Here is a 19,984-nt window from a genome sequence, read left to right on the forward strand (position 1 = left end):
CCCATAAGGGTGTTAAATTCTTCTAAGTCTGCTGCATTCCTGCCAGAAAACGGAAACCCGTTGGCACCGCTGGCTGGCTTGTCGGGATGCCGGTCCCGGAGCCAGACTCGGGCTCGGTGGTCAGGGCAGAGACTGTCATCCCCAGACGCCGGCTGTAGGGTTGACGTGAGGCTCTGGGTGGGCTTGGCTTTCCAGGAGAACGTCAACTCGCTGCTGCCGGTGTTCGAGGAGTTCCTGAAGAACGCGCCCAACGATGCTAGCTACGACGCCGTGCGGCAGAGTGTGGTGGTCCTCATGGGCTCTCTGGCCAAGCACCTGGACAAGAGCGACCCCAAAGTGAAACCCATTGTTGCCAAGCTCATCGCCGCCCTCTCGACCCCCTCCCAGCAGGTACCCGCCTCCTGGCTGGGGCATCGGGACCGACTGCCGGTGTGCAGCGGGGTGCTAGGAGCAAGCTGGGGATCAGGGCCCGGAAGGCCTAGTTCTCAGCAAGTAGTCATCCTCTCTCTTGGGGCAGCCTGGTTTATGGTTAAGAGCACCCAAGACTAATAGTCTTTTTTTTTGCACTTAGTATAAACCCAGCACTGGGGATACCAAGATTAAAAAAAAAAAAGAAAAGAAAAGAAAAAGAAACGATGGCTCCCTCTGCTGAGCTTTCCCTGATCCTCTTTGCGTTCCTTACACACTTCAGGGGCCTTTTAGTGTAGTCTCCAAGCCATAGTGCAAGGATTGTTGTTTTCTTTTTGGAAAAACATCTGTATATATTTCTCCCTTCTCACCTCCCAAAATGACTTGCATTTTGGATCACCCAGATTGTGTCAAATGCAGGTTTACAAAACTGTGGTTAAATAAATTTGAAAACTCCCCTGCAAGGGGTCCGCCTGGCCCTCTGGCAACGCAGCGCCTGGCTATACTCTCATCGGGCTTCATGAGCTGTGGCTGAAAGGCAGAAGCGCTTGGTTTGGGCCTGGCCCTGTAAGGCAAGGCTGAATTCCCCTTGTGACTGACAAGTTAGAAAACTGAGAGCCTTGGGCCATTTTTAAGCAGGTGCAGTAACACACTTCTCTCTAGATCTTTCTATGTGAGTGGGTCTTGCGGGAGTTTTCTCTCACCGGACCAGGCCTCATGGATGTGGTGCACACCGTGACAGAGCCTGTGTCACCCACGGGCCTATAACGCTGCTCGCTTGTCTGACAGGCCATGGCCGAGGTGGGGCTTGGGGACGTCTAGTGGTGAGGCGCCATGTGGGGACCGGCTGTGGCTGAGCGGCAGCACTGACGGGGCAGGCCCCTCCCGTAGGTCCAGGAGTCCGTGGCCGGCTGCTTGCCCCCTCTCGTGCCAGCCATCAGAGAGGACGCGGGCGGGATGATCCAGAGACTGATGCAGCAGCTGCTGGAGTCCGACAGGTACGCCGAACGCAGAGGGGCTGCCTACGGGCTGGCGGGCCTGGTGAAGGGCCTGGGCATCCTGTCGCTGAAACAGCAGGAGATGATGGCTGCGCTGACCGACGCCATCCAGGACAAGAAGAACTTCCGCCGGCGAGAGGGTGAGTGTGTCTGAGCTTGGGGCCGCCCAGGGTAGGAAGTCGGTCCCCACGGCTGCTGGAGGAAGGAGTCTGGTCTTTCCCTCCCCACTGGAGGCCTGGTGTGTGTGTGCGTGCGCGCGCGCATTGTGGGGGCAGATGGTGTCACCTCTTCCATCCTGGCCTTGCTGAGGTGGCCTGGACTCTCTTCTTTCTCACTCAGCCAAGAGAGAATTGGCCTTACTAGCAGTTAGTGCCAAGAAGTGACAGACACTGCCCTGGTGTCTCCTCCTCTCTGCTCAACCATGCCCATGCTCTCTGCTCCCTCATGGGGCAGCCGCTGTAGTCCCACAACTGCCTTGAGTGTTTGCAGAGGCTGCGGAGATGGCAGGGATGTGAGCCCGTGGCTGTTTCCAGCTGTCCCGCTTTCTCCCCCAGGAGCCCTCTTTGCCTTCGAGATGCTCTGCACCATGCTGGGGAAGCTCTTCGAGCCCTACGTGGTTCACGTGCTGCCCCATCTGTTGCTGTGCTTCGGGGATGGGAACCAGTATGTGCGTGAGGTAGGTCCTGAGAATGCACGTGAGACCCGCCGCCGGCCAGGGCTGCTGCTGGCCGTGGGTCTCGGCCCGGGGGCTGAGGGGGTGCAAGGGCCCACTGCTGGAACCCCTCCGCCTGTACCTAGGGTACCAGTTACTGGTGCGGACTCCTCTGATTCCCAGTAAAGCACTGCCGCTCTGTGAGATGAGAAACTCTCCTCAGCTGTGTCTGTCGGCCCCGGCACAGAGTCTGACCCCCAGTCAGTGTTGGTCAGCAGGGGGAGCATTTGGACAGGCATCAGGCCTTGGCCCTTGCTTGGGCAAGGAGGCCCCTGAACGCCTTTTCTCCTCCCTTGAGGCTGCAGATGATTGTGCCAAGGCTGTGATGAGCAACCTGAGTGCTCACGGGGTGAAGCTGGTGCTCCCCTCCTTACTGGCTGCCCTGGAGGAGGAATCCTGGAGGACCAAGGCTGGTAAGGCCGCTCCCTTCGGTGTCTCTGTCCCAACCTCCTTTTCTGAAGACTGCCCTTGCAGGGATCCGGGGAGCCATCCAGGGATCTTGTCCTGTGCGTGTGTGCTCCCCAGACCACGGACAAGGCCAAGCCCCTCTGAGCCATCAGGCAGCTCAGTCTTTCAATAATTTGTGTGCTTTCATGCAAAGAACAGGCCTCTGGTGGGTGCTGTAGCCCTAAGTGAGGAAGTCCCAGAGCTTTAAAGTTAGTTTGTGGCAACTTCTGTGACTTTAAAGCTTTTTTCCCCCCATTAAGCCCATTTTTAAAAATAGAATCTTCTTTGGTATCCTAATACACAAAACAGATTCAAGCAGAGCTGCTCTGGTTTGGGCAGGGTCAAGATCTGGGGCCCTCCCACTCAGTCCTTCAGGTTCCACCCTGCAGTTTTAAAAATCACAGATCTAAATGAGTTTTTTCATATATGGGTAAAGAAACTAGGCCAGAGAAATTCAGTGAATTGGCCTTGGGTCACCACCAGGGCTCAGCCCGGTCTTCCCCCATCCTGGTCTTGCCTCTCTTCCCCACACCACCCTGCATCACCCCCAGAATGCCATGGCTCAGCAGGCCTCAGGAGCATTGTGCTCACTCTGCTGGAGCCACCCCCCCGCGCCGGGAACTGCTTTAGCACAGTCTGCAGAGGGGCAGGCTGGTTGTCCCTTGCCCAGGCAGCCGGCACAAGTGGCTCCCTGGCCTGTGCTCAGTGATTCCATGCTGGGCCTATGTCTGCCATCCGCAGGGTCGGTGGAGCTGCTCGGGGCAATGGCATACTGTGCTCCCAAGCAGCTGTCATCCTGCCTGCCCAACATCGTGCCCAAGCTTACGGAGGTGCTCACTGACTCCCACGTCAAAGTGCAGAAGGCCGGACAGCAGGCCCTGAGGCAGATCGGCTCCGTCATCAGGAATCCGGAGATCCTGGGTACACTTCTCCCATGAGGGCCCTGGCCCTGGCTCCTCCTCCCATCCCTGGACACTGCAGGGAATGTGCATTCAGCAAAGATTTTTGCCCTCTGAGGACAGATATATTCACATTGAAATAACCTCTAAATTCTGGGAAACCCTTTTTCTAGGATAGTTATTGGGAAGTAGTTTGGAAGCAGTTTTGCCACTGGTCTAGAGCGATCATCACTGACTGCACAGATAGGGAACCTGGGTCAGAAGCAGCCTGACTCAGAGAGCTCGGTGCCCTAAGCTGAGCCCTGAGGTCAACAGAATTGAATGACATGCTCTGGACCTCATCAGCATCACACATTTCTTTGGAAACTTTCTATTCTGTCTCATTCCCGAAGACGTGTGATAGAGGGGAAGCTTAGGGAAGGGTTATTTCCCTTAACGGTGCTCTTTAGTGTGGTTCTTGATGGAGTGATGGCAGCAGGTTGATTTCTAGAAACAAAACCCAGCAGCCACCTCACCCAGCATGTCACTTGTTAAATGTTAAGCTTCAATGTGGAACATAGGTAATTGTTCAGTGTAGTTCAGCTAGAGTGTTAACCAGACTTTTCTTCATTCAGAAAATGATGTTTCTTATTTGCGTGTTTTTGTTTTTCAAGGGATGAACAGGTATCCTTGGGTTTTACTGTTTTTCATAATGTCCAGCAGCCCTGGGGATTCCTAGGGCTGGGAGCAGTCTCAGTATCTATCAAATGAGGGGAAGTGCTTTTCGTTTTTGGGAATCCAGCATGGATTTTTTTTTTTTTAATTGAGATATGATTTGCATAATGTTAAAATCACTTTTAAAAAATTTATACAATTCAGGGCGCCTGGGTGGCTCAGTTGGTTAAGCGACTGCCTTCGGCTCCGGTCATGATCCTGGAGTCCCGGGATCGAGTCCCACATCAGGCTCCCTGCTCAGCAGGGGGTCTGCTTCTCCCTCTGCCCTCTTCCCTCTCCCCTCTCGTGCTCTCTGTCTCTCATTCTCTCTCAAATAAATATATCTTAAAAAAAAAAAAAAAAAAAATCCCTTAAAAAAAAACTTAAAAAAAAAAAATTTATACAATTCAGTGGGTTTTTTGTTTTTTGTTTTTTTCTTATTCACAAAATTACATACACATCACCACTGTCTAGTTCCAGGGCATTTTCCTTACCGCAGAAAGAAACCCTATACCTGTTAGCATTCACTCTCATTTCCTTCCCTACCTCTGGGCCCTGACAACCACTACTCTGTTTTCTGTTTCTTTGGGCTTGCCTGTTGTGGACACTTCATGTGGTGGGATCATCTGTGGCTAGCTTCTTGAGCTTAGCATCGTGTTTTCAAGGTTCATCCGATAATCCGTCATATGGATAGACCACATTTTGTTTATCAAGTCATCTGTTGATGAACGTTTGGATTGTTTCTGCATATTGGCTGTTCAAAGTAATGCTGCTGTGAACATTTGTGTACAAGGTGGTTTTCTTTGTAGGAGTGTTCAGGTCTCTTGGTTAGATTCCTAGGAATGGAAAGTGCTGGGTCATGGTATGGTAACTGTCTGCCTTTCTGAGGAACTGCTAAATGTTTGCCAAATCGGCTGGATCATTTGACATTCCCAGTAGCAGTGTGTGAGAGTTCCCATTGCTGACACTGTTACTGTCTGTCTTTTGGTTACAGCCACCCTTGTGGGTGTGAAGTGGCATCTCATTGTCATTTTGATTTGCATTTCCCTAATGACTAAAGATGTTGAATGTCTTTTCATGGGCTTATTGGCCATTTGCATATCTTCTTTGGAGAACTATTAAAATCTTCTGTCCATTTTTTACTTGGGTTATTAGTTTTGGTTTTTTTTTTTTTTTTAAATTGTTGACCAGCATGGATCTTTATAGTGGTTGAATTCCCTGGGCTTGTGGAAAAGAGAAGCCAGGTATTTCTCTTGGCAATTCTTTTGCTGGGCTGGCGGTGCTGACTTGGAGAGCTTGTTTGATCTGGGCTGGGCTGCTCTGAGCATGCTGGGCTTCATTGCTACCACCCACTGGCTCAGTGGCCTTCGCTGTCTCACAGCCAGACCACCCTGGGCTGCCGCTTCAGTAAGGAGACACGTGGTGCCCAAGCAGCGGTCCCGTGGAGGCTCTGCCCACTGAAGGTTGCCCCCAGTCGTCCTGCCAGATCAAGCTGCGCCATGCATAGGGGTGATGGCTGCCACCTTCTTCCTCATGGAGCAAGGATTGCTCTTTGCAAGCAGGCTGGCTTCCACAGCCGGTGACTTGTGGGGCTCCGAGGAGGGGTATCCCCGGACTTCCTTCTCTGGTGACCCTCTGTAGTTCTGGGGACCCAGCGGCTTTGCTATGCCTGAGACTCGTATAAACTAGCCTTTCTCTTGTTTGGACATGCAGCCATTGCCCCAGTCCTGCTGGATGCCCTGACGGACCCCTCTAGGAAGACCCAGAAATGCTTGCAGACCCTGCTGGATACCAAGTTTGTCCACTTCATTGATGCCCCATCCTTGGCCCTCATCATGCCCATTGTTCAGAGAGCCTTCCAGGACCGTTCCACGGACACGCGGAAGATGGCAGCCCAGATTATTGGCAACATGTACTCCCTGACAGACCAGAAGGTAGCAGCCCAACTGGGACTGGTATAGGACAGACCAGTAGATGCTGGTTTAGGGCACAAAGTCCCTGCCCACAGTAGACACGGGAGGGCTGTGGGCTCTTGATCCCTGATTATGTTTAGGGGAAGAAGAACAGTTTGGGGTGGAGGGTAGAAATCTAGGCTCTCTGGCATCTTGCAGAGCACAGTGGTTCAGGTTCTTAGTAGCTCAGCCCTCAGATGCGGCCATGCCTGGGCCCTTTTACAGACCGAGGGGAGGAAAGGCCCTGCCTTGGCCTGTGTTGACAATGTGGCTGCTGCTTTGACTGATTGTAGTTCTCTTGTCACAAGCATTTGCTTCTGTAAGCCTACAAATCAGAGGAAATTAGCCTAGTTTGGGAGATTTACTTGGTTTGTTTACGTACTCCCCGGGGCTTGCACGTGTGAGCTCATGGTCTCCCACAGTCATACTTTGCTTGCTGAGGCTCTAGGCACAAGAGATGCAGTAGGCAAGTCATGTCAATCCTAGAGAATTTAGGAAATGGGAAAATTGGTGAAACAACTAATCATATCCATAGTCCTCCAACACTAAAACAATTACTGCTAATGTTTTTTATTACACTTATAAAATTATATTCCTGAACATAAGCTTATTTTTAAGTTACAATGAGTTATTCACAAAACTGGGGTTAATAGTTCTTTCATATTCCAACAAGTTTATATTCCATAACTTATATAATCTTGTTGTCGGTCCTATACTGTCCAAGGTTTTCTGCTATTTTAAATGATGCTGCAGTGAACATAAGGCTTTTTCTATATTTAAAACTGTTCCCTAAAGCTGAATGCTATACCAAGATACATAAACCTTGTAGGGTGAAGAATGGGAAGATGATAACATTGTTCTGAAAGGAAAGTGCCAGAAACAATTTCCTAGATTCCAGAGGCTGGGCAGGCCTTGGTCCTGGGACAAGGGCAAGAGGAGGAAGAGCATTGAACCCTAGCTAGGGGTTCTTTCGACCTATTGAGGGTGGGCCTCGGGTCCCTCGTAGGTTTCCCAGGCAGTCACCTGGGGTCTCCAGGGAACCAGTCATGGGGGTTCCTTGCCAGGTGCCCGTCCTTGCTGGCTCTGTGAGCAGGCCTGCTGAGCTCTCCTTGTCAGCAGAATGGTGAGGTCAGGGTCCACGGCAGAACCGGTCCAGAGGAAGCAGGAGCCAGACTCCACCCGAGTCACCTCTTGTGTTGTTGCAGGACTTGGCTCCTTACCTGCCAAGTGTGACCCCTGGCCTGAAAGCCTCTCTTCTGGACCCTGTACCTGAGGTGAGCCTGGGAGGAGAAGGGGGGTGAGGGGTGGGGCAGGAACTCATTATTTTAGTCCACTCCTCAGAAGATTGATTCCTGAGAATTCCTTATAAGGTGCTTTTGCATCTGTCCGGGAGAGGGGAGGAGACCCTAGGGGCCTCTCCCTGCTCCTCTGTGAGCACCTAGTTTTGAGACGCCGCAACTCCTCCTATCCTGGCTCTCGGTTCCCTGACAGGTGCGGACAGTGTCTGCAAAGGCTCTTGGGGCCATGGTGAAGGGCATGGGGGAGTCGTGCTTTGAGGACTTGCTGCCATGGCTGATGGAGACGCTGACCTATGAGCAGAGCTCTGTGGATCGCTCGGGTGCTGCGCAAGGTGAGGCCAGGGCAGGCCCGGGGGCCAGATGGGGAATGCCAGCTAGGGGCCCTCTGATCCAGTGGGTTCATTCTGTCCTTTTGTTGCAGGTTTGGCCGAGGTCATGGCTGGCTTGGGGGTGGAGAAGTTGGAGAAGCTGATGCCAGAAATTGTGGCTACAGCCAGCAAAGTGGACATTGCACCCCACGTCCGAGATGGCTATATCATGATGTTCAACTACCTGCCCATCACCTTTGGGGACAAGTTCACTCCTTATGTGGGGCCCATCATCCCCTGTATCCTCAAAGTAGGCACCAGGGACCAGGCTGAGGGTAGCATTATGGGGTGGGGCAGGATGCACGTGCTCTTCTTGGAGTCAGGGCTCCCTGCCAGCTGGGACCGGGTGGCAAGAATCCTCATCCTGCTCTTCGGGGCGTCCCATTTCCTTTGGGTCTGGTGCCTGGGGGCAAGCGGCCCTGGCTGACCCAGCCTCTGTGTGCACAGGCTCTTGCTGATGAGAACGAGTTCGTGCGGGACACTGCCCTGCGGGCGGGCCAGAGGGTCATCTCCATGTACGCCGAGACGGCCATCGCCCTGCTGCTGCCCCAGCTGGAGCAAGGCCTCTTTGATGATCTCTGGAGAATAAGGTAAGGTCTTGGGTGGAAAGACCCAGTGGCCCCGGCTTTGCATTTTGGGAACTCTGAGTGAGAAATGAGGAGTAGAATGTTGCCAAGAACTCTCTCAATGCTCTTAACCATTCAGTGACTCTCCAGTTTTGTGTAGCGGTGTCTCTAACCTGATTCTCTTTTGGAAAGTTCGCTCTATTTAGTCCTTCAGTTTATATTAGGATTTTAAACACGAATGCTTTTTAATTTGGAAACTCGACTTCTGGGCAATTGATTCCAAGGACAAATTAGGTCAGGCACTTAAAGATATATGTAGAAGGATGTTTGTTGCAGTATGCTTTATCACTCAAAAAATTGGAATTTGGTTTAAAAAAAGCCGGCCCATCCGCATGGTGAGCTTTTATTCAGCCATTACAAAAAAATGGCATAAGAGGACTACATTAGCTCACGCAGAAAGTGCCTCACCCTGTTGCTGACGGAACGGTGTAGGCCACAGCCCAGTGCCTGTGGTGCGGGCCCGCTTCCCACATCGGGTGGGAGTGTGTGTGTGTCTGTAGATGGCGGTGTGTGTGGAGTGTCACCAGAGTATCGGGGGCTGCCTCGGTAGTGGGAGTTTGGGCAAATGTTTACACTCGCTTTGTGTTTTTCTGTGTTTTTTGAATCTGCCTTGAATAGGACTATGATTTTTGCAGTCATTAAAAATAATAAATCTAAAGTAATTTGAAGAGAAATAAGTTTATCCTTCTAGGCCTCTCCTTATATGTCCAGTTCTGATGATCAGCATTCTTGGTTCCCTGTTAATGCTTCTTTCTGTACTCTCCCTCTTCTTCCTAACTTTTATTATAGAAATGTTCACATATGTTTTTTTTAAAAATGTTTATTTTTCCCATTACTAAAGTAATATATGTTCATTAGTACAAAACTTGAGAACAAGATAATGTGGGGAAGTGTAAAGAAATGAAAATTGTCTGTAACGTCCCTCATTCCATGACAACCACCATGAATATTTTGGGTGCGCTTCCTTCAGCGTCTTCTTTGCCCAGTGCTCAGTTGTGCCCCAAGACTGTCCCTTGTGGCTGTGTGACCCTGTTTTTGGCATCCTCCTTAGGTTCAGCTCTGTTCAGCTGCTTGGGGATCTCCTGTTCCACATCTCTGGGGTCACCGGGAAGATGACCACAGAAACTGCCTCTGAAGATGATAACTTCGGAACTGCCCAATCCAACAAGGTGCACACCTTGAGTTGGCTTTCCGCCCTTGGTGATGGTAGGGATGTGCTCCAGCACTCGTGCTGTGGAGGCTTCACCACCCCGTGTTCTCCCTCCTTTCTCGCTGCTGCAGGCTATCATCACTGCCCTGGGCGTAGATCGGCGGAACCGGGTGTTGGCGGGGCTGTACATGGGCCGCTCAGACACCCAGCTGGTTGTGCGACAGGCATCTTTGCACGTCTGGAAGATTGTGGTCTCTAATACCCCTCGCACCTTGCGTGAGATCCTGCCCACTCTCTTTGGGCTGCTGCTGGGTTTCTTGGCCAGCACGTGTGCAGATAAGAGAACCGTAAGTTTCTGGACCTTGCTTCTGACCCAGCATCAGAGGCTAGGGTGCCTAGGGCCCCCTGTCTAAGAGGAGAATATTTACTTATTTACGTAGTCATTCAGCAGTTACCCTTAGAAAGAAAACAGCCAGATATTTTGCCTGCAAGATGGATTTATTCAGGAATAGCAGAGAATTGCAGTCTGGGATATGTAAGCCCTGGCAAAACTATAGGCAACTGTGGGGAACAAAGGAGTGGAATATTCTTTTATAGAGGGAAGGGGGTCTTCAGGAGGGCTGTTGGAAACAAAAAGTCTATTGGAGGAAACCAGGAGTTTGAAGTATAGTGACTGTTCATTGGCTGAGTTGTGATGGTGTCTCATTGGCTGGGCTGTTCCCGGGGCAGGAGAAAAATCTCACTTCATCCTGCTGGGCCAGTAAAATGTTTCTTCCTGTTCAGTCTGCAAGGTTCATCTTTTCCTGTGGGGTCTGCAGTTGATGAAGAGTCGTAGGGTATGGGAGTGCCCTGTTTTGGCCTTCTAACTCCCCCCCCCCCCCTTTTTTTTAAATTTATTTATTTGAGAGCACACGTACAAGCACGTGGGGGGAGGGGCAGAGGGAGAGGGAGAGAGAAACTTCAGCAGACTTTGCGCTCAGTGCGGAGCCAACTCGGGGCTCCATCTCACGACCCCGAGATCAGCACCTGAGCCAAAACCAAGAGTCAGACACCTAACAGACTGCGCCATCCAGGCACCCCTCCTGACTCCGTTCTAAAGGAGGTTTTCTTTTGTTAATTTTCCCGCAACATGGGCGCCTGGGTGGCTCGGTCATTAAGCATCTGCCTTTGGCTCGGGTCATGATCCCAGGGTCTGGGGGTTGAGCCCCACATCAGGCTCTCTGCTCAGCGGGAAGCCTGCCTCTCCCTCTCCCCCTGCTTGTGTTCCTGCTCTCATTATCTCTCTCTCTGTCAAATAAATAAAATCTTAAAAATAAACAAATAAATAAAATCTTTAAAAAAATTTTTTTCCCGCAACAAATATTTATTAAGCATCTACTATGTGCTAAGCAGGGCCTAAAACCTGGGGATATAATGGGGAAGAAAAGCAGCCTTATCCTCATCCTTGTGAGCTACACTCTGGTAGGGGAGATGGATGTTTATCAGATCATCACACAAGCAGATGTAAATGCAGTTATATAGTAAATGCTGCATGAGCGCCGCAGATGCGGTAACAGGGCTTTGACCAGCTGGGACGGGCAGGGGAAGCTGCTCAGGGGAAATGATGCTTGAGGTTAGAAGATGGTTAAGTACTAACTGGGTGAGGTAGTGAGGAAAGCCTGTTCCACACTGGGGGAAGAGGGCTTTAGATGCAAGGGCAGGATGTGCAGAAGCCAACAGTAGAGGCTGGGCGGGGGCTGCTGGGTCTGGAATGAGAAACGGGGGTGAGGGTGTGAGCTGAGGCTGACCTGGGCAGGGGCGGAGCCGAGCCAGGTGGTTCTGTGGTTGGGAGGATGGGCCCAGCCTGGGCTCATGATTGCTTCTGCCAGTCTCCTTTGGCCCACTCCCAGCCCCCATCTCTGGCAAGCAAACTACATATTTGGCCTAAAGAAGGGTTTGCATGAGGCCTCAGGGAAGATGGGGTTTTTTCCTTAAAAGCATTTGTGCCCATTTCAGCTCCCCTTGGGCAACAGTGCAGGGTTAAGTGACTTCTAGGCTCTGGTTATCAATTTAGGGAAACTGGCTCTTGACCAGGCATCATATGATGAGTTTCCCGTTCATATATAAGGTGCTAGTTCTTGCTTTAGGTTGTGTAGGTGTGTGTGACACAAAGAAATAATTGTGTTTTTTAGTGTTCTGCAAGCACCCTGGTGGCTCTTCAGGGCTAAGAGCATTTGGGGAAGTTAAGTCAGTGACTCAATAAAGTGTAGGAGGTTCCAGGGCCCTCACTCTGGAGTTGCCTTCCGGGGACCCTGGGGTTTGCAGGGCATTGATGCTCTGGCTTGATCTCTGCTGACAGATTGCAGCAAGGACATTGGGCGATCTCGTCCGGAAGTTAGGGGAGAAAATCCTGCCCGAGATCATCCCCATCCTCGAGGAAGGCCTGAGGTCTCAGAAGAGCGATGAGAGGCAGGGCGTGTGCATTGGGCTGAGCGAGATCATGAAGTCCACCAGCCGGGACGCCGTAAGTGTCTTCTAAGGGCCCCAGAGGTGACCGGACGTGCAGGGCTGGCGGCAGGTTAGGGGAGAAGCTAGGGACACTTCATCCTCAGGTACATGTTGCTGGCAGTGGGGTTGGACTGGAGTTTCCTTGTTGGTTTCCCAGGCTAAGAATGAAGCAGTGTAGAGTCCTTGAGTGGCCCGAGGAAATTGGAGATGATCTTTTTCTCACCGATACTAAAGCTGCTCCAGATTAATCTCTTTTGTGTCACTACTGCAGTTCAGTTAAAATGTGTGGTGTCCTTGGTGGGGAAGGGAGAGCGTGCTGCACGCATGCGTGTGCTGGGGCTGCAGGAGCGGGAGGGCTACACGCACTCTTACAAGGAGTGGAGCAGATGAGTGTAAGTACCTGGTGGGTGGAAACATGTCATTTCTGGCAGTGATACTGTCCCATAGCAGCCACATTTAGGGGGCTGGTGATCCTTGCCCTGAGCTTACTTTCTGAGGGTGATCCTGGGAAATGATTGAGCAGGCGTAGGACTCTCAGTTGGCATAAAAGCTGGGAAGTGGCCGGCCGGTCAGAAATGTAAGCATGTGGCCATTTGCTTAGCCTGAGCGAGCATCCTCCTCTGAGCTACTGACCCCTTCTCCTGTGTGTATCAGTGTAAGTATTACATTTGGGGGTTTACATTTGCATTTGGCAAAAAATACAAATTGTCACCAACTAGAGTTGTGATTCACTGAGTAGTTACTGAGTCCCCTCAAAGGCTGAGACCTTGCTGCCGGTGAGGCCGATGCATAATCAGTCCTCTGATGCGTAGTGGGCTTTGGTTCGGGGGGGACTGGTTCTAAGGGGAGCAGAGCTATCTTCAGCCTCATGGTAGCCCCAAAGGTGTCACTGAGGAACAAGTGTTTGAGTTGACTCTTGAAGGACTTGGAGTTTTCCAAGAGGATGAGCAAAGGAGAGAATCGGGGGGAGCGGGGTCACGCCATGCAGGGCCTTGCCGTGGGAAGGAGCTCTTGTGGGAGATGGAGAGTATCTGGAGAGCTCACCTAAAAAATCAGGCTTCTCAGTTTTAGGCTGCATATCCTCTCTGCTTTTTTATACTTGCTCATTTTCACAGACTAGCTAAGTTAAAAGTCAAGCCAAGGGGGTTGGTGGTGGCCTGGCTGGGCTGGAGGTCCTCGTCGGCTCCCCCTTCACAGGCTTCCGCCCCTTGGTGCCTCTGCAAGTTACAGCGCACGGGTGCTGTTGCAGGTGCTGTACTTCTCGGAGTCCCTCGTACCCACAGCGAGGAAGGCTCTGTGTGACCCGCTGGAGGAGGTCAGAGAGGCCGCGGCCAAGACCTTCGAGCAGCTGCACTCCACCATCGGCCACCAGGCTCTGGAGGACATTCTCCCATTTTTATTGAAGCAGCTGGTGAGTGGCTCTTCCACACACCTACCAGTTTGGCTTTCCTGTCTTTGTAGAAGCACAACGCAAGGGGCTTATTCTGCCAAAGCAGCCACAGTGTGGGCCCCCGAGGGAGTGGGTGCAGCAGGCTCAGATTCGGCTCTGTGCTTCTCCTTCGACAGTAAGCAAATGTGGGTGCAGTGGGAAGGGAGGGAGGAAAGTGGTGAAGGAAGTTGGCAGTGGCTGGTCTAGACGGCCAGGGTGGGGACGGGAGCCAGCTCCTCAGTTTTGCCTCTGATGTCCTTCTGCAGGATGATGAGGAAGTGTCAGAATTTGCCTTGGATGGCCTGAAGCAGGTTATGGCCATCAAGAGTCGTGTGGTGCTCCCCTACCTCGTGCCCAAGGTAAATCCCACCCCGCAGCAAGCCCCCTCTGGCCCAGAAACCACAGCCACGTGGTCATTCCTCAGCCTGCTGCGGAGACCTTTTCTGAGCTGAGATGTGGGGGGAGGCTGGAGGTGGGTGCCGGGGGCCCCGGAGCAGACACGGTGCCCAAGTAGCAGCGATGGGACCTCCCAGAGCTAGCGCGGCTGCCAGCATGGGCCAGCGGTCACTGAACTGACCTTCGTCATGCTGCAGCTGACCACTCCACCTGTCAACACCCGGGTGCTGGCTTTCCTTTCGTCTGTGGCTGGCGATGCCTTGACCCGTCACCTTGGAGTGATCCTCCCGGCCGTCATGTTGGCCCTGAAGGAGAAGCTCGGGACTCCGGACGAGCAGCTGGTGAGTGTCATGATTACCCCTGGCAGCTTCCGAACAGCCGTCCTGGCCTGCCCCGGAGGAGCTGTGCTCAGCCCGGGCGTCCCCTGTGGTTTCAGGAGATGGCCAACTGTCAGGCCGTGATCCTCTCAGTAGAGGATGACACTGGGCACCGGATCATCATTGAGGATCTGCTGGAGGCCACCCGCAGCCCCGAGGTGGGCATGAGACAGGCTGCCGCCATCATCCTCAACATTTACTGTTCGCGCTCGAAGGCTGACTACACGAGCCACCTGCGGAGCCTGGTCTCTGGCCTGATCCGCCTCTTCAATGACTGCAGCCCGGTGGTTCTGGAGGAGAGCTGGGATGCCCTGAATGCCATCACCAAGGTGAGGGGGCTGCTGACCGCAGAGCCAGCTTTTGCTTATAGACCAGTCCAGACGCTTGGAAGATTAGACTCTTAAAACAGCCCACGACGTACCTATCAGGCAGCTGCAGCATTTACCGATGCATGGCCAGTCTTTCTTACGCTCCCACCCACACCCTTCCCCCTGCTGTATCATTTTGAAGCAGTCTTGGGAGGGCTGTACTTAGAACCCTAACATCCTCTCTGCTTTTTCATGCCTTCCCACAGAAGCTCGATGCTGGCAACCAACTGGCACTAATTGAAGAACTGCACAAAGAAATCCGGCTCATAGGGAACGAGAGCAAAGGCGAGCATGTGCCAGGGTTCTGCCTCCCGAAGAAGGTGAGTCAGGGCCCCATGCGGGGTGCTACAGGCATGTGGCCTTCCTCTGCCTCCACCCTCGATCCCAGGTCTGTGGCAGGGCAGATGACTTAGTGTTCTAGGTGCTGTTCGACACCTGCACAGAAGCGGGTTTCTTCCCCATGGTGGCCATATGAGGACAGGGTCCATGCCGCCTTCAGTTTAAACTGTGGAGGCCACCTCAGCCAGAGCAAGTGAGTCACAGAGGTGGCAGCATGTGAACCTATGTGTGATGGGCCTGCCAGAGCTCCTCTCATCACGGCCCAGTCAGGACCGTTCCCCAGCCAGCACCCTCTCAGGCTGGGACCTCGACACCTGAATCAGTCTCTCTCATGGAGTCCCAGAGAGGGTGGCGGACAGGAGGGCCGTGCTTTGCGCAGGAGACCCCTGAGCCCAGGGCCTTTGAGATTGGACTCTCACTCGCGGTTCTCTTGTCAGGGAGTGACCTCCATCCTTCCAGTGTTGCGGGAGGGCGTCCTGACCGGCAGCCCAGAACAGAAAGAGGAAGCGGCTAAAGCTTTAGGTTTGGTGATCCGCCTGACCTCAGCTGATGCCCTGAGGCCCTCTGTGGTCAGCATCACTGGGCCTCTGATCCGCATCCTGGGGGACCGCTTCAGCTGGAACGTGAAGGCAGCCCTGCTCGAGACACTCAGCCTCTTGCTGGCCAAGGTGAGCCACTGAGGCGTTCATCTCTCGGTCTTTTCGGGTCTTAGAGGACAGATCTGCCTGCCAGTCGGTGTCACGTGGCGGCGAGGTGATGGCTCGTGATGGAGAAACAGCGTGGCCGAGGGAGTTGAGACGCCGGGCGCTAGACTCACACTACATAGTGGTCAATTTCAGGTCCACCACTTAGAAGTTATGTGGCTGGGATGCCCTTGGGAGAGTCCAGTAACCTCCTCACCTGTGATTCGGGAGTGCCGCCACTGCGTGCCGTGTGAAGAGCCGCGCAGCCTGGGGCCTAGAGGATGGACCCTTGGGCCTGCCGCCTGACATCCTCAGCACTGCACACTAATGCTGGTTGCTGTTTTTTGAAGGACTGTTGGTTCAAAGCAAAAACCCAGGGCCACAGAAATACGATTAAGTATGCTTCCGTTCTTTATTGCTGTCTCATAAAGAGGGATGCAGAGGGGCTGACGAGGAAGGAAAAGGAAGTCTGAGAGCATCTGGAATAACTTCAGTCTTGCCAAAAGTGTGAGGAGCAAAGAGCCAGCATATTAACTGTTTCTGATATTTCATGGGGCAATTATTCAGCCCTTTAGATGTAAAAAAATTATAAACAGGGCCAAGATTTGTTGTTATAAAAACACTTTTTTTTTTTTTTGAATTCTTACTTGGAGTTTTGGAAACAAAAGCAAGCTTAAAATTTGTAACTTTTTTTTTCCCCCTTTTGAGGGAAAGGTGTGGGGAGCAACTTCCCAGATAAAACATGGCATTGTGAGCATCAGCCTTACTCTAGAGAAGATGCTTTTTTTTTTTTAACTAAGTATCATTTTCACCTGTGTTCTGTGCTATTCTTTTTTTAAGATTTTCTTTATTTATTTGAAAGCGCTCGCGTGCACGTGGGAGAGCGAGCGCGCATGTAAGGAGGGGGAGGGGCAGAGGGAATCTCAAGCAGACCCTGTGCTCAGCACGGAGCCTTGATGCAGGGCTTGATCCCATGACTCCGAGATCATGACCTGAGCCGAAATCATGAGGAGGACACTTAACTGACTGAGCCACCCAGGCGCCCCTGTGCTGTTCTTTTCTGTGTGTGTGTGTGGTTTTTTTTTAAGATTTTATTTATTTGACAGAGAGCAAGAGAGCACAAGCAGGGGGAACAGTAGAAGGAGAGGGAGAAGCAGGCTTCCTGCCGAGCAGGGAGCCCGATGCTGGGCTCGATCCCAGGACCCTGGGATCATGACCCGAGCTGAAGGCAGATGTCCAACCATCTGAGCCACCCAGGCACCCCTTCTGTGGTGTTTTATAACTGTACAAATGGAGCCCTTCCCTCACAGACTTTGTCCCTTAGGCCGTGAGTTGATGTCGCCCATGGCCAGATGGTTCCTACCTCTGATTTACTGGCTTCACTTCATAGTGTGCCTCCCAGCAGCCTGCAACCCCCCAACCCCAGTATTTCCATACCTCCAAACAGCTACTTTGATTTTCCCATTTAGCAATAAATAAATCTTCAGTCTTGGGAGGGCTGACTTTCTGAGATCATTTGTTTCATAGGATTGTTCTGAGGGCTCTATGTCAGTGCTCAGCCCATATATCGACTGCTCAGAAGATGGCACCTGCCCTTATGTACCTAGTCCATTGCCCTGTCTTGGCCCTGGAATAGGTCTTCGGTGGGCTGACAGCTGTCATCCTGTCCTGCTCTTTTTTTTTTTTTAAGATTATTTATTTGAGAGAGAGTGAGTGAGAGAAAGCATGAGCAGGGAGGAGGGGCAGAAGGAGAGGGACAAGCAGACTTCTCGCTGAGCTGGGAGCCTGATGCAGGGCTCAATCCCAGGACTCCAGGATCATGACCTGAGCTGAAGGCAGAGGCTTAACTGACTGAAGCACTCAGACTCCCTTCTTTTTTTTTTTTTTTTTTTTTTTAATTTATTTATTTTAGAGAGAGAGAGCTAGAGGGAGGGGCAGAGAGAGAGGGAGAGAGTCCCGAGCAGACTCTGAGCTAAGTGCGGAGCCCAGTTCAGGGCTCTATCTCGTGACCCATGAGATCACGACCTGAGCCGAAACCAAGAGTCAGTCACTTAACCAACTGAGCCACCCAGGTGCCCCCCTGTATTCGGAGATGGAGGTTTCAAGTCACTTGTCCATGTGGACTGGTCTCCACTTAAGCTAACCGATGGCTTCCTTGGAGGAGGTGGTGGTGGTGCTGGTGGTCCTCTCCTGCTCCTCCCAGTTCAGTGAAGGGTGCTGAAAATGGGACTGAGCAGAACCTGTCTGTGCTGGGGGTCCTCTCTTATGGAATGTCTATTCCTAGGCTGCGTGCGGGAGCTCGTTCCACCCATGGTGGTTTATGATTCCTGCCTGTAGCACGCGGTGGCCTTGGGCTCCACCACAGCTGTCCTTTCTTGTGTGGGTCTCTCAAACAGGTTGGGATTGCCCTGAAGCCCTTCCTGCCCCAGCTGCAGACCACTTTTACCAAAGCCCTGCAGGACTCCAACCGGGGGGTGCGCCTGAAGGCTGCTGATGCGCTGGGGAAGCTCATCTCCATCCATATCAAGGTGGACCCCCTCTTCACCGAGCTGCTGAATGGAATCCGTGTCATGGAAGACCCGGGTGTCAGGTGAGGGGCCGCTGGGGCAGTGCTTGGCCCTGAGGAGGCCAGGCAGCTGCTGAAGCCTCCCGGGGGTGGGCTGGGCCTGTGTGGGTGGGAGCAGTGGTAAAGGAGAGCCGGGGTTTAAGTTGGGTGCATTGGTTCTGTAGGGACACCATGCTGCAGGCCCTGAGGTTTGTGATTCAGGGAGCAGGGGCCAAAGTGGACGTGGTCATTCGGAAGAACATTGTCTCACTCCTGCTGAGCATGCTGGGACACGACGAGGTACTGCTGCGGGTGGACGGCAGGGCTGGTGGGCTCAACTGGTTCCCCTTCTTTTTGCTTTGGTTGACATCTCTGGTTTGTGTTAGAACTAAGTACAGCTGCCACCTGCTCAGTGGTAATGATCACTCCCGACGTTCCTGTCACCCTTTACGGTTTACCAAACATTCGGTTGTGAGGGAGCCAGGGCGGGTAGTGTTGGTGGTGGTTCTGCTTCACAGATAAGGAAGGCAAGGTTTTCATGGTAAGGAAAATAAGGACCTCTCGTTAATTTGCTGTCTAATTTTAAACAAGCTACTTTCCTTCTTTGCCCCTCATTTCTCCATGTGTCAAATGAAGAGGTTCATTTATTGGTTCAGGAAACATTTGCTGAGACAAAGGGTCTAGCGCAGAGGTGAAGCAGGTATGGTCATGACCCTTAAGAAATTTGGCCTTTGGTGTCTGGGACCAGTTGGGAGGTCTTAGCCCTGTTGGAGAGGACGAGACCGACCTGGGGCCGCACCCTAGCGAGCGGTGGGGCCAAAACCAGAATCCAAGCCCTGTGACTCCTTGTGCTGTCTCGGTTCCACCCGCACAACCCTTCCTTCCCCAGCCTGGAAGTGTGTGTTAAGTACTCACTGGCTGCCCAGTGCCGTGGCAGGTCCGGTAGCAGTTGGGTCTGTGGGTAGGAATTTTCTTTCTCCTCTGACAGACAGCCCGCTGTTGTGCGGCCTAATTTACATTTGTGAGGCCAATCCCTGGAGCGAGCCTCTGGGTTCACGTGGTTTGCGCTTCGTTGTGCGCCCACGTGGGGCCGGCCCTTGTTGCCGCTGGGCTTACCACTGCTCGGGAAGTCTGGCCCAATCCCCAGCTGCTGCTCTCTGACTAGAGCCTCCGCCTTCTCTCCGGGTGCAGATGGGAGACTCTGCCTTCCTTTGGTCACAGTCTGTCAGGATTTTTACAGGGCCATGCCCAGTGTAAGCAAAAGTTAGTATTTAGGCCAATTTGCATTTCACCACAGTGGAGCTTAAAATAGATCCCATTGGAGAGAGTGGGTGTCGGAGAGAGCCAGCTTTAGTCTTGCTGGGCACCTGGGCTTCTGCTTAGAGCTCAGAGGCCCAGACTGTGGTCAGACCGTTCTCCCCCTGCTCAGAGCTTCCCCTGGATCAACGGTGGCCACCCAGGGTGCCAGTCTGGCATTAACCTCTCAGCAGGTTATTAGCCCTTGTTGGTTGGTTGGTTGGTTGGTTGGTTTTGAAGGAGGCACATCAGGTTCGTGCTTATTGATAACATAACACGTAACTTAAAATCCACTCGCTCGCTCTCCCGTAGTTAGCTGGCTAGGGAGGAGCAGCAAGGAGCAGGTTGCATCTGGCTCTGATGTTGACAGAAAATGCTCAGCTTTCACTTGCCTTCCTTGGGTTGATTAGTGGCTTCGTAGGATAAACCCGAATAATGGAGGTGGTGCTAGGGAACCGATACAGTAGAGAGATAGCAGGGCGTCGCTCTGGACACAAGATGACACACAAGGTT

General features: G+C 52.4%; 1 protein-coding gene across 1 annotated transcript in view; it reads left to right on the top strand.

The window, feature by feature from the left end:
• The window catches only part of GCN1 (GCN1 activator of EIF2AK4), a 57,971-nt gene that overhangs the window by 32,701 nt on the left and 5,286 nt on the right, over positions 1-19,984 (top strand). The window contains exons 33-53 of the mRNA XM_032431358.1: positions 196-390; positions 1,300-1,546; positions 1,961-2,082; positions 2,417-2,531; positions 3,307-3,486; positions 5,871-6,091; positions 7,315-7,383; positions 7,601-7,739; positions 7,829-8,025; positions 8,223-8,365; positions 9,453-9,570; positions 9,683-9,898; positions 11,890-12,054; positions 13,288-13,449; positions 13,734-13,826; positions 14,061-14,204; positions 14,300-14,569; positions 14,815-14,928; positions 15,385-15,615; positions 18,027-18,220; positions 18,361-18,475. Coding sequence (XP_032287249.1) covers positions 196-390; positions 1,300-1,546; positions 1,961-2,082; positions 2,417-2,531; positions 3,307-3,486; positions 5,871-6,091; positions 7,315-7,383; positions 7,601-7,739; positions 7,829-8,025; positions 8,223-8,365; positions 9,453-9,570; positions 9,683-9,898; positions 11,890-12,054; positions 13,288-13,449; positions 13,734-13,826; positions 14,061-14,204; positions 14,300-14,569; positions 14,815-14,928; positions 15,385-15,615; positions 18,027-18,220; positions 18,361-18,475 — 3,450 coding nt within the window. The remainder of the gene's footprint in view (positions 1-195; positions 391-1,299; positions 1,547-1,960; positions 2,083-2,416; positions 2,532-3,306; positions 3,487-5,870; positions 6,092-7,314; positions 7,384-7,600; positions 7,740-7,828; positions 8,026-8,222; positions 8,366-9,452; positions 9,571-9,682; positions 9,899-11,889; positions 12,055-13,287; positions 13,450-13,733; positions 13,827-14,060; positions 14,205-14,299; positions 14,570-14,814; positions 14,929-15,384; positions 15,616-18,026; positions 18,221-18,360; positions 18,476-19,984) is intronic.

Source organism: Phoca vitulina, unplaced genomic scaffold (genome assembly GCF_004348235.1).
Source record: "Phoca vitulina isolate PV1807 unplaced genomic scaffold, GSC_HSeal_1.0 scaffold46, whole genome shotgun sequence".
In the NCBI taxonomy this organism is placed as follows: domain Eukaryota; kingdom Metazoa; phylum Chordata; class Mammalia; order Carnivora; family Phocidae; genus Phoca; species Phoca vitulina.